Source organism: Mytilus galloprovincialis, chromosome 1 (genome assembly GCF_965363235.1).
Source record: "Mytilus galloprovincialis chromosome 1, xbMytGall1.hap1.1, whole genome shotgun sequence".
Taxonomy (NCBI): Eukaryota; Metazoa; Mollusca; class Bivalvia; order Mytilida; family Mytilidae; genus Mytilus; species Mytilus galloprovincialis.
The window spans coordinates 59,075,710-59,094,082 of record NC_134838.1 but is presented as its reverse complement, the minus strand read 5'-3'; the positions used below and the strand labels follow the sequence as shown (position 1 = coordinate 59,094,082).

Sequence of the window (18,373 nt, the reverse complement as noted above, 5' to 3'; positions counted from 1 at the left end):
TTAATATTGCCAAAACTGTTTTGGCTACAGACGATAGCATGATACAATGTATGTATTTCAAAGCATTTCAATAAAATTCAATATAGCATGTACATTCACCATAATAGTAAATAAAGGCAACAGTAGTATACCACTGTTCGAAACTCATAAATCGATTGAGAAAAAAACAAATCCAGGTTACAAACTAGGTTACAAACTAAAACTGAGGGAAAGGCATCAGTACAACCTTGTAAAGGTCAGCACAACCTTGTATAACCAATGGAAAAAAACAGAATTTACAATCTTAAATGTTTCATCATCTGCTGTAATTTAAAGGTATATCATATGAAATCTGAATTCCTATTAAATGTTCAATACTCATAGTTATGTATGGCATCACTTTCTTTATTTGCCTCTCCAATACCATGTCTGAGTTTTAAGTGATTGTTATAGGCTGCCTTGTGACAATCTTTTTTTTTTTAGTTTTATGTTTTTTGCGTAAATTAGACTGTGTTGGTTTTTATCTCTCTATACTAGATTGGCTTCATATTATATTGTCTGGTACTTTCCTCTTGTGGATTAAGGTTGGCTGTGTCCTGAACATGCATGAAATATATGAAGCAGTGTCTTAGCAGTCAATCAATTACAGATTTGCTAAATGTTGACGCTGTGTAGTGGTCAGTTATTGTTGTTGTCCTTGTGTACCTAAGTGTAAGAGGTAAGCATTTGCATCTGACTTTACCTCAGGCTGACTTAGTGACACATTTTGTAACACAATGAAGTATAAGCCTGTCCAATGTACATAACAAACACTGAAGTATGAGCCTGTCCAATGTATATAACAAACAATGTAAAATTGTGCAGTATGAAATTATTTATACATGTAAAGTGAAAGTTACTGTATGTATGCATACACTCCAAAGGTTAGTTATCAATTCTACTTTATATAAACATAAACATGAATCAATGGTACAATTTGTTTAATTGTACCAATGCAAACTGTTATAGTATGTTTGAAATTTTTATGAAAATAAACATGTTTGCCTGAGTGAAAAAAATAAGCTCAAAATTTCAACAATTGACTTCAAGAGTTGTCAGATTATAGACCGAGTTGTTAATTTCTACATCGTTTGGTCTTTGTGACGAGTTGTTTCAATGGCAATCATACCACATCCTCTTATCTTTATCATTAATTTGAGGTATGTTTACTATACTCTGTATCAAATGAAAAAGAGCATAGTACTTCTTATTTTCTTATTAATGCTGTAAAAAATGATTGACATTTTAAATGAAACGTGAAATGTCATAAATGTCATAGATCTGTTCAAACAATCTTTGTAAGAGTAGTTTCCAGACATTGATTCTTGTTGCATATTTGAACTTATAAATCAAGTCAGAATAAAAGTTATCAGTAGTAAATGCGGAAATCCATTCCCATAAAAGATATAAAAGTGTGTGTTGATCTTGAATTTTCGTAAAATAACTAAAATAAAATTGTTACGTTGTTATCCATTTCAAAGTGCTTGATATATTAAATGTACTGATTTACCAGAATCCCCATGAAAATGACTCATACATAATATACATTGTAAAAGAAATGTATAACGATGTCTGTCATAAAGAAAGTGTTGCATAATGTTAAAAGAGGCATTCTTACCAATATTTATACAACTTGCTAAAAATCAAAGTCAAACATTTTATTGTTAAAAATCAAAAAATAATTTTCTAATTTTATTTAAAAAATGTAAAAGATGTAGAGAAATATAAATATTCAAGAAAAATATGTGTACATGTTCCAAAAAATTTAGTAAACATTTATGCCTTACTTGCATATATATATATATATTAAAAACTTTAATTGAACTTTCTGTCATAGTATTACATGTACTACAATCAATGTGATTTTATGGTTTATGGACTTTCTATTTAAACTCCAAAGAAGGTATATAATACATGTATATATAATTTTCTTTTCTCCGTTGTTTATTTTGAGTTGTACAAGTTGGTTTGGTGTCTCAATGAATACACCTTCCATCTCCTTTCATTTAATGTAATATAAATTGAACTAATAAATAACATGAAAAAATTTAAAGTGAAAATTTTAGCCAAAAAAAACAACCTTTATTATACCTTGTCCTTTTTTTAGAAATTGTTTAGGAAAAATAAACTCATTGATAAATTGCAGTTTGCATTAAAAAAATTCAGCAAGCCGCTCATGTAAATTTCATGTCATTTTCAAATGTCATAGTAATACAAGTATATTACCCAATACCCAGTATCTATTATCAATTATTTTATTATAGCTAGTTCTACATGTAAAGAGGGTTGATTAAACCAAAGATTTTTTCATATATACCGACCGGTAAGTTAAAATTAAATTTGAAACAGTCTTTCACCAACTACTGTTAGATAAAGATTATTTGGAGCTAGTTACATGTTTTTATTAAACCTACATACTTATACCTGATTTCTAATGATTTTGAATATGCATGGACTGTAAAGTTAAGATATGATAATGCATCATGAGCCTATTTGGCTAGAGGTTGCACTCTAATAAACTGTTCATCTGTTTGTTTGTTTGTGAGTACAATATCATTGGTACTCAAAACATGAGGGAATTTCTATTCTAAAATTTATACAAATTGGATGATAACTAATAATGGTTTATACTGTGGATTCATTACTTTTCATTGCATACCAAATTTTGTGGGTATAGAGCAACCACAATTGTTCAAGGATGAACAATTTTTTTCTTGAGGCTTGTACACATACTATAGCAAAAGCTGTAAAACCATGAAAACTAATTATTTCCATCAGGACCATGAAAATACAGTTTTTCCTCAATTAACAAAAAATTGTACCAATGAAAATAAATCAATCCACATGTACCCTATTAAAGTGCAAATTTCTCTTTTTGCCTGTAAGAAATTTCATTTTAATTCTATTTGCATGTAATTGTAAACAAAAAGCACCTATCTAAAAGCTATAATATTTTATAAAAAGAATAACTAACAATACGGTTAATTTACCAGTTAGGACTGGACTATTATTTAAAAGTACAATTGATTACAAATTTGTCGTATCGGCAGTAATTTAATTTGTTGTGCAATTTGTACTTACTCCTAGACCTCGACTTGCTAAAGGACTTTTTACTTTTAGGTGGAGCTATAAAATATTCATACCTATATCTTGTGCATTTATAAATATGCTCTATGTACCAGTAACATGACTCAAGATTAATTTACACAGGAATACAATAGTTATCAAAGGTACCTGAGTGAGGATTATAATTAAGGTGCCAGACGCACGTTTCGTGTAGCTTGCTTATTCAACATTTAGATTGGTATTTTACCATCAACCAGGCCAAAAGATGAACTCTTAATGTCAGCTGGAAAATTGGTATTATAACTTTCTCATTAATCAGATTTGCTAACAACTAAGATTTATGTACTAAGGCAAGTACCATATTGTGAATTTCAGGTTGTTAGCCTTTAACATAGCAATCAATTACATAAAGAGTACACCTTTTTGTAACAGTTAGGACAAACAAATATTCGATATAAATGTAATATGTATTAATTTTTCACATCACATTAAGTTATGAATACTTTTTAAAAATTGCAAATTTTTTCAGCAATAAATGACATGCATGTTTCAAGTTAGCAGTTTTAGTTAGTAATGGGAGACAACTCACCATTTAGTAAACGTTGAAGGTTAGGAGAAACAGTGGTTTTAGTACGATTCAACATGAAAGGCATGTTGTTGTCACCTTCAGATTCTTCCTCTTTTACTTTTTCTGTGTTTTCATTTTCTATACTTGTTTCTGAGGTTGAGTTTAAAACTTCATTTTCTTCATTCTGGAAAAGTTCACAATTACATTTATTTTCTATACATATATTTCTGCTGCAAAGTTAAAATACAATTAAAAAATTTAATACATAGTAATCTGAGATAATTTACCTCTCATCATTGCTCTTTGCCATGTTATCTGCAGCAACTCAGTTTTTATAACAAAATACTTCCCAGCAAGAGAAATAACTCATATTCAGTTGAAATTTTAAAATCATATTCAGGCTTCCAAAAGTGAGTTTCAAGAAGAACTTAAACAAGATGTTCTACAGGTCATAAGTCTAAGTTAGTTGAAATTATAAATACCAGTAGTTTCAGAGGAGTAGTATGTGGAATAGCTTTTAATCAGAAGGTATAAAAATTGTGATTTCTATTGGTAACATGTTAACATAGCATTTATCCATTCCTGATGAATTTGTAAGCCAGATAAACCTCATTATTTCTTATGCATCAAGAATCCCTTTCTTTTCTCATTTTAAACAATAATTTTTACCTCTTTATTCTTCTTTAGCTTCCTTATCGATTTGTTTACTGGAGAAAGACGACCAGTTGAATGTGAAGTTGGTATAGAGTTTGCTTGTTCCAACTGCAAAAATAGTTTGATCATATTAAAATTATAACTATAATTACGTAAATGCTAGCTATCAATGATGAACATGATGAAGATACATTCTAATAAAGAAATTACAGTTTTACAAAAGTTATACCAAAATGACATGTACACTGAAGAAGAATAATATAACTACATTTTTTTGTACTTTGTCAATTATTTATATTTTCATAGTCTTTTTCACAAATAGATTTTCAATATAATGGGATTTTATTCGACTGTCATATGATTGAGAGGTTTAGCTACAATGTAGCTACATGTATAAAACCAGGTTTAATCACAATTTTTTAAACTAGAAAATGCTGTACCAAGTCAGGAATATGACAGTTATTATCAATTAGTTTGATGTGTTTGAGCTTTTGATTTCACCATTTACATGTACTTATAAGAGACTTTCTGTTTAGAATTTTCCTCTGAGTTCCGTCTTTTTGTTATTTTACTTTTTATAAAATATTGTGAGCTAGTAAACATGGTAAATGTATCATGCTGTTTTACATTATTTATTATGTTCACTTGGAATACACCCTATTTCCGTTCTCAATTTTACATTTAATATACATGTATATATATATCATATTAAATAAATGTGCTTCATTTATGATTGACATCTACCACATGTACTTAATGTCAGATGTCCTGTCATGCTTCCCCAACCTCAGGAGTCATTATATCATTATTTCTCTCATATTTGCATACCCAAGCTACAATGTAGTATTTAGTTGAGCACATTGCAACCAGAGAGCATGATTTTCATGACAGTCACATTCTTTGCTACCAGACTCAAGCATGGACCCTGTGTTGCACAGGGAAGCACTTTTGGTGGCTGACCTTAGTTCAGTTGGTTGGGACACTGCCTTGTGGCAAAGGGGTCAATGGTTTGAGACTGATAAATCATGCTCTATATAGAGCATAGTTACACTTAATGGTATGAGTATGGACATTACGTCTTTGCATGGCATAGACCATATTGCAGTATGGTCGTCCATCATATGAATGTAAATGCATTTTAAATGTGGTTGTCGTGTCTAGCAAGCATAAATGGCCATAGAGAGGATTACGTATAGCACCTGTACAACCCACTCTATTATCTGGTAATAAGTAACACATCACAAGACATTTTCAAGTAATACATGTAAATGTCCAAAAAAGAGAAACTCACATTACGTCTCTGTCTTTCTAAGTGTTGCTGCTGTCTAGCCATAAAATCTGTGCCAAGATTTTCTACAATTTTGGCACTAGCAATGCTGACTTTCGGCTTAAAGGTGAACACATTATCATCTAAATTAACATCTGCTTTCCCAGACATAGTGTTAGAATCAGGATTTGAAATTGAATCAGTTTTGTCCTTGAATATTTTATCTCTTTGATTTGTTGATTGTTGCACGACTGGACGCTTGATCACTGAATCATTAGCAGTCACAGTTTCTCCTTTGCTGTCATTAATGCTTAATGATTGATTTGTAGGGATTGGGGCAAGCGGTTCTCTACCACTTGTTTTTGTGTGTAACATAAAATGTGGCACCCCTCCCGTATCTAAGCTTTCCAATCTTCTCGCAGCTAGTTTTCTGCTTGCGTTGCTTATCTTCGGGAAAAAATGGTTCTGTTCATGTTTTATCTTTTTATGTTTCCCCATCTGCACATGATGTCGTTGCAATCGATAAACATTTCTAAGAGAATAGGCCAAATTATTAGTTGCAGCTGAACCCAATTTTCTACACAACTTCCGTAACTATGGGGTCGCCATCTTTGTTTTTGTTGGAGAACATAGTCTCTAAACACAAATATTTTCCTTTGTTCTTAATATTTCGATTTTAAAATATTTATTTTAATTAATATTGAAAAAAAAATCAAATACTTTAAGCTCTATATAAATATAAATCTCAAACATGAAAGTAGAGAGTAGAAGTAACAGGGGAGATAATAAAAAGTAAAAATGGTTTTAAAAATCTTGAAAGCCGAATTTTGTTTTAAGAAATTAGGGTTTGGGGATGTTCATCCTGGTAGATTTGTATATTCTCAGGTAAATTATATGCACGTTGAATTTATACAACTATTTCCGTAAATTTGAATGTATTTCATAAGATGACATTATCTAAATCACTTATCATGTTATAGCCAGGGAAGCAAGACATCTCGACCCACTTCAATTTCGCCCCAATATTCCATTACATCGCCCTACTTTCTGTCAACTTGAATACCCGTGTATACCAACTCCACTCACTTATGCTTATGATAAAGGGTAAAATCTCAATGAATTTGGATTTCAAGATAAACTCTGTTTTCTTATTAGTTTATTACAGTTTTCGTCTTTCAGTTAAGGTTCCACTAAAGTCAAAATATAGGACACTACAGAAACATTTTAACTTTGCCTGTATTTTTATGCGCCACCTTTATGTCCTACGATAGTAGAGGGGCATTATGTTAAATTATTGTTTTCTGGCCCGTTTGTCCATTCTTCCGTCTGTCATGTCTGTCCCACTTCAAGGTACATAGGGTATCCGGTCGTTCCGGCCCCAAACCGATCCGGCCCCAAGTCAATCCGGCCCAAAGTCGATCCGGCCCAAGTCGATCCGGCCCACGTCGATCCGGCCCCAAGTCGATCCGGCCCCATAATAAAATAAGAAATCACTATATTGATCTTGGAGGAATTTGTGACACAGTATAAATGGAATTTGCAAAAAGTGTCCGATGATGGATGACAACAGGTAAGTGAAGTATTGGAGTACCAGTTAAAGAACTATTTTAAATCGATACGAAAATGATTGTTATTGTGTCGTTGGTTGTATAGCAGCTTCAACATATTTTAAAATATGAAAATATTTTCCACGATAACTTTAACTTTAACTCATCATGCTCATGGCGATTTCATTTTCTTTTTGTTCATACACGGAATATCTAAATAAATGTTTACAGTCCACTGGAAGCTATTAAATTTAACTCATCATATGAGTCTATAATTGGTTTGTTTATTCAACAATTGTCTGATGATTGTGAACTAAGGTAATGCCACTTGTAATCACTTAATTAAATCAAATCCTGATTATTTGATCTTCTGGTTTAGGTTGGTGTATATAATAATTAACGATACTTGCGGGTTTAAATCTTTGATATTACTTCAAGATAATATGAAGGCATACTTTCCTTTTCGAAATACCGAAAGTTAGTGCTGTAGTCCTTAACTTCAGATTTCTTTACAATACTCTTGTAGTTCAAAATAAGAAGATGTGGAATAATTGACCACTCTCGGTCTACCAAATGACATAGACGTTAACAACTATAGGTCTCCGTACAACAATGTGCATAACCCATACCACATAGGCCCCGGAATGTATTGTTTGTTAGTCTTATCGACATAAATCGTGTTCTCGTGTTTTGCGGGAGATTTCTCAAGTTGTTTAGGTACCCCTTTAATTCAATTGTTACAATGACTCAAAACGTAAACAAGAAAAACACTTTTATTGGTAGGAAAAATACATCCATTTTTGTATAACCCCAAATTAAATTTGTATTATCACACGCCCACAAAAAGCCACATTCATCAACACTAATAACTTTAGACTTAGTTTTCAACAAGTTTCGTTGAAACATTCCATTTTCCGATAAAATATCGATTAGTCCATTGTTGAAATCTGATACTAAAATATTTCCATAATTATCAATAGCTATACTTTGGAAATGTGCATTTGATCGTTTAAATGTCTCAAGAATGGTACCGTCTTGTAGTTGCTCCCATAGCGAAAAGAGGCGTCCCTGTGAACGTTGGTACTTTGTGCGCTGCCAACGGGCAAGACTCTGCTCGTCTACGAGGCAAACTTGTCTGGAGACAGTCTTGGCTTATTTGATTAGTGCTGGTACAATCTTGTAGAAGTGGAGCTTTTTCCCGTTTGCTTTTGATCACAGTCAATTGAAAGAAAACGCTAATTACTGCTGATTAATGTTGATGTCTGAATTATTTTAATATAATTATACCCAATAATCTTGAAAACTTGTAATAAAAACATAATCAACCTGGTTGTTTTATACTCATCTGAAGAAAATATTTTTTTATTTTTTTTTACCGTACACCTTTAACATTATAACAAAAATCATAAACATTTATGAATTACTTTAATATATATCTTTATTTTTATTCCTTATAAATTTATTTTTTTATTGGGGCCGGATCGACTTTACATTTGGGCCGGATCGACGTGGGGCCGGATCGACGTGGGACGGATCGACTTGGGCCGGATCGACGTGGGGCCGGATCGACGCGAAAGCCCACTTCAAGGTTTTGGTCAAGGTAGTTTTTGATGAAGTTGATCATTAAAGTCCAATCAATTTGAAACTTAGTACACATTTTTCCTATGATATGATCATTCTAATTTTATGTCAAATAAGTTTGTTTACCCCTATTTCACAGTCCACTGATCTTAGAAAAAGAAAATGATAGTGAGAGTTTCAGGTTAAAGTTTTTGGTCAAGGTAGTATTTGATGAAGTGAAGTCCAATCAACTTGAAATTTTTTTTTTATATTCCCTATGATAAGATCTTTCTAATTTTAATGCCAAATACGATTTTTTACCCCAATTTCATGGTTAACTGAACATGGAAATTGATAGTGCGAGTGGGGCATCCATGTACTTTGGACACATTCTTGTTCAACCTAAAATGAATAAAGTCATAAACTATGGAAACATATGTTCATTTGAACATGTATACATATAATACATATATATACACACTGTGAAAATTGTAAATAAACTTGAAATTTTAATGTTGTGGCCAAACCGATTTTTGGGGTGAGCATTAAAATTATTTTTGATTGATTAATTATATTTTCCCTGCTTGTACTGCATTACATGTAACAGTATTCATTCATACCAATTTCAAACTGATTTAGTCATCTCACAGGCCTCCATATTTTTTGGAAAATTTACTGTTCACCCCAAAAACTGGTTTGGCCACAACATTAAATTTCAAGTTAATGTAACTACCAAGTACATGTATTTATAAACAAGAACATTTTTGTTATACTGAGGATTCATTATCATTGGATAAAATTGAGTGTCAAAGTAATTGTTTTCATGTTTTTATAGGTTTGTCTGCAAAAGCATGAAGTCAAATATTCACAATATTCACAATATTGTATCACAATACAAATTGCAATCAAACCAAGAAAGTTTGTACCCTAAACCATGAAGTCAAATATTCACAATATTACAATACAAATTGCCATCAAACCAAGAAAGTTTGTACCCTGAACCATGAAGTCAAATATTCACAATATTCACAGTATTGTATCACAATACAAATTGCCATCAAACCAAGAAAGTTTGTACCCTGAACCATGAAGTCAAATATTCGTAATATTGTATCACAATACAAATTGCCATTAAACCAAGAAAGTTTGTACCCTGAACCATGATATGAAGTCAAATATTCACAATATTCACAATATTGTATCACAATACAAATTGCCATCAAACCAAGAAAGTTTGTACCCTGAACCATGAAGTCGACAAATATTCACAATATTCACAATATTGTATCACAATATAAATTGCCATTAAACCAAGAAAGTTTGTACCCATGTACATAAAAAATCCACAGAATAGAAAGCTCATACATTTCATTTCATGTACATTTATATGAAAAGAAGTTCATTGTTGTCAGCGACCCTATTTATTTGAAACCACATTCTTCTAATTCAAATATCTACAAATGTATGCCATCTTTCCTGTTAAACAGGTAAAGTGATATTGTATTTATAAATTATGCAAGACATGCATATTCAAAATGCACATGTATATGGAAACTGCTTTAATGTAACTTAATGTTTATTTACTATTTCAGTGGCGATTGCCTCCCTTGGTTTACCTCTTGTATCGACTAGCACTTGCAGCTTATGCAGATTACTGGATAATTGAAACTGGTACAATGATGGAGTCTATGAGATGGCAGAATACTTCAACATTGACAAATAGTAGCAGTCGCATGTTAATTGAATATTCCTTTCCAGTCTATCTGACAAACTGGACCTACCTAATGCTTTGTTTATATTTAACTCTGCATTTTTTGTTTGCGCTGTTTCATTACTGCATCAAGTTTAGGACTTCAAACATGCTCTCTAGACCCCATGCTGAAGGACATCGTGCCTTGTTCAATGAATTGACCTTGACCCCAACTTTTTGGGATGAAGATCGTGATTCAGAAGAGACGGAAGATGCTATTGTTAAATTGTATTCCTTGCCATGGTACTTTAAACTGACATGGATTTTTTATACCATTGCTACCACAGCTTCTGTCATGGTGACATTTATGTTTTTTGCATTTTTATGGCCGCAATTTGATCATAGTAAAGGAATTGACATTATCAACTTACAGCTACATGGCATAAATTCTGTGATAGTTGTTGTAGATCTTCTTATCAGTGCAGTACCAGTTAGATTATTACATGCAGTATATGCGATAATTTATGGCCTGATTTATATCACATTTACTGGCATATTTTTTGCTGCCGGTAATCGCAGTCCTATATACCCACATGTATTGGATTGGAGACAGCCGGCAATTACAACTGGGGTGGTCGTTGGTGTAGCAGTAATTGCTGTGCCAATTGTTCATTTAGTCTTGTTTGGTATTCACAGAATAAAAGTTCAAATTTATCACAAAATTACACCTTGGTCTACCTTATGAGTTTCATTTATAAGATCATAAGGACAAATATGTAATATCTGGTCATACCATGTACATGTTACTACATGTATATTGGATTTTTTCTCTCAGATTGTTTTTCCCCTTAGAAGGAGCATCTAACAATTTCTGACATGGTCCAATCATGATCAGTATACCTATTACCAACTACATGCTGTTTGAACACTTTTTGATAGGTAAACATTTAGGCCAAACTTAACTTTTGCAAAAATTATACCCTGTGGGGAAACCTGAAATTCTCTGGATAGTCATAGAGCTTGATCAGGTTTATTGCATTTGGAAATATATATGCATATAATTTAATATAAATTGATAATAATCAAAACTTTGTCATCTGTTTCTTTTTTTTCTCAACATGTGGACTTATTTATGATTTGTTGTAGATGACTGCTCAATAAAGCGAACAAAAATTCAATGGTTTCATTTAAATTATTTTTTTGTGGACTCTATACAGTTCAGCTGGACTTAGATTTTTTTAACCATCCATTTTAAAAATCCATCAGAATTTTTGTGGTCTATGGTGACAAAAAATGCATTAATTCATTTGTAAATGTATTCATATTTTTAATATATTTTGAGATCTATATATAATGTATAGAATTTATATTCATTAATTAAAAATGTACCTACAATTTGGCAAAGGTAACTTATTAAATGTATTTTGTAATTGCATAATATGTGGCATTACCTATATAAAGTTTTATAATCTGTTTATATATACTTATTATTTTGGTAAGAGAAATAATATTATATTTCACATAATACACAGAGGTGCAGTATCAGATGTGGCCTTTTCATTTTGATAAATCTTAAATCCACTGACCATTGCATAAGAAGGTGGATCATTGCCATTGTTCACTTAGGGTTTTTGGTGTTGAATATTATTTGTCAATTTTATTATTTATTTTTTTAGCACTCAGACATGTTTTAACCAGTAAAACTTATGAACATAATATTTATTGTTTGTCAAAATATCATGAAAGAATCTGGGAAAATTAGATGGCATATTTATATGCATGTATGTGAATGATAACAATTTCTTATTTTTATTTCATTTCACCAAATGACATTTTTTGTCGAGCCTGCAACTTTTGTTGCAGAAAGCTCGACATAGGGATAGTGATCCGGCGGCTACGGCGGCGGCGGTGGCGGCGTTAGCTAACTTCTTAAAAGCTTTATATTTTAGAAGGTGAAAGACCTGGATGCTTCATACTTTGTATATAGATGCCTCATGTTACGAAGTTTCCGTCAGTCACATGTCCAATGTCCTTGACCTCATTTTCATGGTTCAGTGACCACTTGAAAAAAAAGTTCAAAATTTTTGTATTGTTGAATTCTCTCTTATTATAAGTAATAGGATAACTATATTTGGTATGTGCGTACCTTGCAAGGTCCTCATGCCCGTCAGACAGTTTTCACTTGACCTCGACCTCATTTCATGAATCAGTGAACAAGGTTAAGTTTTGGTGGTCAAGTCCATATCTCAGATACTATAAGTAATAGGGCTAGTATATTTGGTGTATGGAAGGACTGGAAGGTGTACATGTCCAACTGGCAGGTGTCATCTGACCTTGACCTCATTTTTATGGTTCAGTGGTTATAGTTAAGTTTTTATGTTTTGGTCTGTTTTTCTCATACTTTATGGAATAGGTCTGCTATATTTGTTGTATGGAATGGTTGTAAGGTGTACATGTCTAGCGGGCAGATGCCATCTGACCTTGACCTCATTTTCATGGTTCAGTGGTCAAAGTTAAGTTTTTAAGGTTTGGTCTTTTTATCTAATATTATATGCCTAAGGTCAACTATATTTGGTGTATGGAAATATATTATGATCTATATGTCAGTCCCGCAGGTTTTACTTGACCATGATCTCAATTACACGGTTCATTGCACAGTGTTATGTTTTTGTGTTTTGGTCTATTTTTCTTAACTATAAGTAATAGGTCATCTATATTTGTTGTATGGAAGCTGTGTTAGCTGTACATGTCTGCCTGGCATGGTTCATATGACCTTGACCTCATTTTCATGGTTCATTGGTCTTTGTTTAGCTATCTTGGTTATTGTAAGTTTATGTGACAGTTGTAATCAAGCTTTATACTCAGGACTATCAACATAATATCAATGATTAGTAAAGAAGGCGAGACATTTCAGTGTGTGCACTCTTGTTTGTCATAATATGTTCTTCATGAAAGTGCTTTAATTATGCTTACATGTATATTTTTAACCTACCCCCTAATTTTAATAATCTTTGATTTTTCTTGCTCATTTGAATGAGTTAATTATCTCATATTACATTTTTGTACTTGTCTACAAATGAGTATGTAATTATTGTTATTGTATATAGATCTGTGCAGAAGGCCAAAACAAAAGTACTTGTGTTTATACATGTAGTTTTCTACCTTAAAAAAGGGTATGTCTTGTAAGGATTTGTTATTTTGCTCAAATGTGAAACCTGGAGTATATGGGGACCACTGGCAATTTTGTCACTATTCATTACCAAAATTTGAAAAAAAATCCTAGAAAATAAAGGTAGACAAAAATCACATTTTGAGGAATAACAAAAAATGGGAAGAAGGAAAACCCTTAACAACTTTTTTATATTTTGTCCCAAGTCATCTTCGATACTAGGTTCTCAAGTATATTATTATAAGTAAACTAAGTGTAAAATTATTTTGTTTGCATGATTAGATTAGAATAGTGTATACTCATTGTTTTATATATTGTATCTGTTAATGTTTTGTATACAAAATCAGAATAAAATATGAATTCAGTATTTAATGTTACTTTATGCTATTTTCTTAATTAGTTGGCTTCAATAATTTATTTGACAAAATACTATAAATTTGGAATTGTGAATCTTCAACAATGGAGTAGGGAAGAAGTGTACTGTTTTTTATGGTAAGAAGTCATGGTCACTGTTACTAAACAATTACAAAAAGGGGAAATGAATTCCAAATTGTAACTGAATTTGGAAACAAACTTGTACAGATGGAAGATATTGGAAAGAGGGAACATCTGATTTGTCTCACTTTTACTTAAATTGTAAATCTTGTGGGAAATGGTTCAACTCCAGTTTCTCCTTGCTTAATTGTGATGAATCTTATACAGTTGGAAGAAATAATAAAGGGGAAGAAGCATGTTAGTTTAACTTTTGGGGTCGAGATTTCAGAAGCTGAGGTAACTTACCAAAACTGTGTTCACCTTGTTTGATAGAAATGAAAATTATACAGATGGAAGGTAAAGAAGCCAATGAATTTTTTGGTCAACAGGTTATACATAAGTCAATGTCACTGTCGCTTAAAAAAAATTAAGTGGTTTCTAGATGGTAAGCCTCTAAGAATTGCTCTTCATGTATACAGGTGAAAACAATATATCAATTAAAGTCCTTTTGAAAACAAGAAGATAGGGTACTATTGCCAATGAAATTAATAACTATTATGGGTCACTGTAAGGTCTTCAACAATGAGCCAAAACACATACATTTCAGTCAGCTATAAAAAGGCCCGGAAATAACAAATGTTAAACAATTAAAAAAAAACAACTTGCATCCTGATTTATGTACATATGTTTATTTGTTCCTCCAAGAATACTAATATTTGAATATGAACCCTTGAAATAAAGCTGTTTTTCTTGAAATGTGCAGCCAGTTTTTCTCATTTTGATACAACCGTAAGCATTTTTGCGGTAGTATATTGGTATCACGACTGCAGCATTGTTGTCGTCGTCAGCGTCGTCCGCAGACAGATGGTTTCTTGATAATAACTTTATTATAAATAAATAGAAATCAATAAAATTTTAACACAATGTTTATAACCACAGTTGGAAGGTTGGGATTGATTTTGGGGTTTATGGTCCTGAAAGTTTAGGAATTATGGGCCTAAAACAAGCATTTATCTAGTTTCAGGACAATAAGTTGTGTATAAGTATTTCAATTACTCTGAAATTGTACCACAATGTTCATACCAATAAGTAGAAGGTTGCAATTTATTTTAAGGGCTTTGGGTCAAACAGTCTAGGAATTAAGGGACCAAAAACAAGCATTTTTGAGTTTCGGGACAATAACTCATGTTTAACTGTATGGATCTCTCTGACATTGTACCACAAGGTTCCATATACTAGTAATGAAGGAAGGCTTGGTGTCAGTTTGGGGTTTATAACCTTGAACATTTAAGAATAAAGGGCCAAAAAAAGGCCAAAAAAGTTTACAGACCATAACTTGTGTTTAAGTGTATGGATCTCTCTGAAATTATACTACAAGGTTTCTTACTACAAAGGCAAGGTTGGAATTGAGTTTTGGGGTTCTTGCTCCAAGGGGGGTTTCAATAAGTGAGGGGCCAAAAACGGGCCCAAATAAGCATTTTTATAGTTTTCAGTCAATAACTTGTGTTGAAGTGTATAAATCTCTCTGAATTTATACCACAAGTTTCAACATACAAAGGGATGGTTATATGAGGTAATGGATCAAATCATTAAGCAATTAGGGGAAAAAAAGGGGGAACATGGGTTTTTCTGGTTAAAGGACAATTTAGACAATTTAAAAGCAGTGTAAGGGAGGTAATCCAGTTAAAATTTAAAGAATACTGTTAGATATATGTTTGATTACTTGATTACCTCCCTTCCACTGTTTGAAAATTATGTAATAAGAAATGATAATTGTCTTGAGATGTGTCGATGTAAATTTGTTTTTTAGAAGTTACTGTTAATTAATATTAATTTTAACCATGACTGTGATTTATTTTATATTTCAATACTTTATGATGTATTTAAATGAGTAGTTATTGTTGCCAACTTAATTAGAAATTTGAATTGAGATAATTTTTGGAAAAAGGGATTGGGGGAGGTAAAAAAAAATTTTGGAGGGGTGGGGGTATTTTTCTCATTTCAGATTTGAGAAAATAAAAAGAAATTTTCTTCAATTTTTTTTTTTTTGAGAAGATTTATATCCAACAGCATAGTATATTGCTCAAAAGCAAAAAAAAATAATTTTTAAGTTCATTAAACCACATTCATTCTGTGTCAGAAACCTTTGCTGTGTCAGCTATTTAATCACAGCTGTATCAAGTTTGAATGTTGTGTCCATGCTTGCCCCAACTGTTCCGGGTTCGACCTCTGCGGTCGTATACAGCTGCGCCCTGCGGAGCATCTGGTTTCTCATCTAAAAATGCTAATTTTTTTAACCAAACTTGGGCTTGATAATTGAAATGTTTTGTTAAAAGAATTTTACTTATTTTTCCATCGATTTTCTGATTGACAGTTTCACCAGTTTTTTATTAATATGATTATAATTGGTTTAAAACAGTAATTGAAGATTCGTGATAATACGCGAAAACAATGAAATTCTTGAGTTCTTCAAAGTGGAGTCTGAAAAGCCAATTACATATTTACAAAACCAAGTTTAAAGAAAAGAGAATAATATTTAGAAACTTCTAGGTTTTAACATAACCCAATTAACCTGGACAGGGCAAATTCCTCAAAAGGTTTCCGTCTTCCCAATATGTTGTATCAAAACCACAATAGCTTAGGCAGGAACCATTCGATCTTCTGGGAAACGGGGAGGAGGGGTGCCATGGATTATTTTTCCGGACAAACTTAACAAAAATCTATTTTTTCGAAAACAATTTTTTCTTTCAATTTTAGCATTACATATAGTGGCAACTTATGGTGAAACACACAAGTTTTTTTTTCTCGGGGTCAAAAACAAATTAAATTTTTCTCCAAAAACTGGAAACAAAACTGTTTTTCCCAAAAAAATCCACACTTGCCCCAACTGTTCCGGGTTCGACCTCTGTGGTCGTATAAAGCTGCGCCCTGCGGAGCATCTGGTTTCACATCTAAAAATGCTAATATTTTAAAGCAAACTTGGGCTGGATAATTGAAATGTTTTGTTAAAAGTATTTTTATTATTTTTCAATCGATTTTCTGATTGACAGTTTCGCCAGTTTTATATTAATATGAATATAACTGGTTTAAAACAGTAATTGAAGATTCGTGATAATACGCGAAAACAATGAAATTCTTGAGTTCTTCAAAGTGGATTCTGCAAAACCAATTACATATTTACAAAACCCAGTTTAAAGAAAAGAGAATAATATTTTGAAACTTCTAGGTTTTAACATAACCCAATTAACCTGGACAGGGCATATTCCTCAAAAGATTTCCGTCTTCCCAATATTTTGTATCAAAACCACAATAGCTTAGGCAGGAACCATTCGATTTTCTGGGAAAAGGGGAGGAGGGGTACCATGGATTTTTTTTCCGGACAAACTTAACAAAAATCTATTTTTTCGAAAACAATTTTTTCTTTCAATTTTAGCATTACATATAGTGGCAACTTAGAACGTTCTATGGTGAAACAAACAATTGTTTTTTTTCCTCAGGGTCAAAAACAAGTTAAATTTTTTTCCAAAACTTTTTTTTCCCAAAAAAATCCATAGCTCCCCCTGAAGCCCCGAAGAATAAATGGTTACTGTCTTATGTACGTCCTAATTCATAAACTTGCTTAATCATTTTTTGACTATTTATGCTTTAGATATTTGTTTAAAGGTATCTTTTTCTGAGCATCCCTTCTGTGCATGTTGCAATAATATTTTTTGGCTCTAGAAATATTTTACCAATTACTGTATCATGCAGTATACATCAGACACATTAAAAACTTGAAATATCAAGATTAAATTTGAAAAAATACACAGACAGACTCAGTACCATTAAGTGTATTTAAATATCTCAGAAATTCTATTTAAATCAAGGGCAGATAATTTTACATTACGTATTGTATTTATTTGGACCATTTATGTTTTGTAGTTTAAAAAAAAACCTGCTAGCCTCTATTTGTTTGATATTTCAGAAGTTTTCTCTCATAGATTATTTTATGTTTCCACAAAAAGTAAAAACGACGTTTCCTCTAATACTACTAACGGCCATATAATATAACTGATTTCGTTATTTTCATTTTTTTTTTATAACATATAAGGGACGACATCAAAAGATCGATGTAGGAAAAAAACTTAAATCGAATAGTTTGGGGGTGGAGGGGTCAACATTGCTGCAAGTTTTGTTAATCTAAAATCGATTTTACATATATCCATATAGGTAAATCAATTTTTCCCAAATTAAGTTAAGAAGGGGGGTAGGGGGTCAGCGAAAAAACTATGTGAATTCAGTTTTTTATCCTAGATTGAACTTTTGATGTCGTCCCTAACAAGTCAGCCAGTTTTGTGTATTGAAGTTTGAAAGAACATTG

General features: G+C 31.9%; 2 protein-coding genes across 12 annotated transcripts in view; one reads left to right on the top strand and one right to left on the bottom strand.

Moving 5' to 3' along the window:
• Nucleotides 1-18,373, bottom strand: part of LOC143079862 (tubulin tyrosine ligase 3-like) — a 55,611-nt gene that overhangs the window by 27,135 nt on the left and 10,103 nt on the right. For 7 of the 11 annotated variants that reach the window (XM_076255500.1, XM_076255550.1, XM_076255507.1 and 4 more), the window contains exons 1-4: nucleotides 5,598-6,184; nucleotides 4,322-4,414; nucleotides 3,674-3,836; nucleotides 1,637-1,654 (exon numbers count right to left, since the gene is read on the bottom strand). In XM_076255500.1, the coding sequence (XP_076111615.1) occupies nucleotides 1,637-1,654; nucleotides 3,674-3,836; nucleotides 4,322-4,414; nucleotides 5,598-6,071 (748 nt within the window). In that variant the 5' untranslated portion in view covers nucleotides 6,072-6,184. Of the gene's footprint in view, nucleotides 1-1,636; nucleotides 1,655-3,673; nucleotides 3,837-4,321; nucleotides 4,415-5,597; nucleotides 6,185-18,373 lie in introns of those variants that run through there. The other 4 variants (XM_076255502.1, XM_076255511.1, XM_076255546.1 and 1 more) reach the window with 3 other exon arrangements.
• On the top strand, nucleotides 6,351-12,202 carry LOC143079850 (uncharacterized). The gene is made up of 2 exons (XM_076255491.1): nucleotides 6,351-6,458; nucleotides 10,273-12,202. Exons 1-2 carry the CDS (start codon nucleotides 6,372-6,374, stop codon nucleotides 11,113-11,115), a joined length of 930 nt encoding a protein of 309 aa, XP_076111606.1. The 5' UTR covers nucleotides 6,351-6,371; the 3' UTR covers nucleotides 11,116-12,202.

Excerpts from the sequence above, each read along its gene's own strand:
- LOC143079850 (XM_076255491.1), top strand. The coding sequence starts at position 6,372 with ATGGTTTTAAAAATCTTGAAAGCCGAATTTTGTTTTAAGAAATTAGGG. Across the intron at positions 6,459-10,272 it reads GTAGATTTGTATATTCTCAG|TGGCGATTGCCTCCCTTGGT; the intron begins GTAAATTATATG and ends TTACTATTTCAG.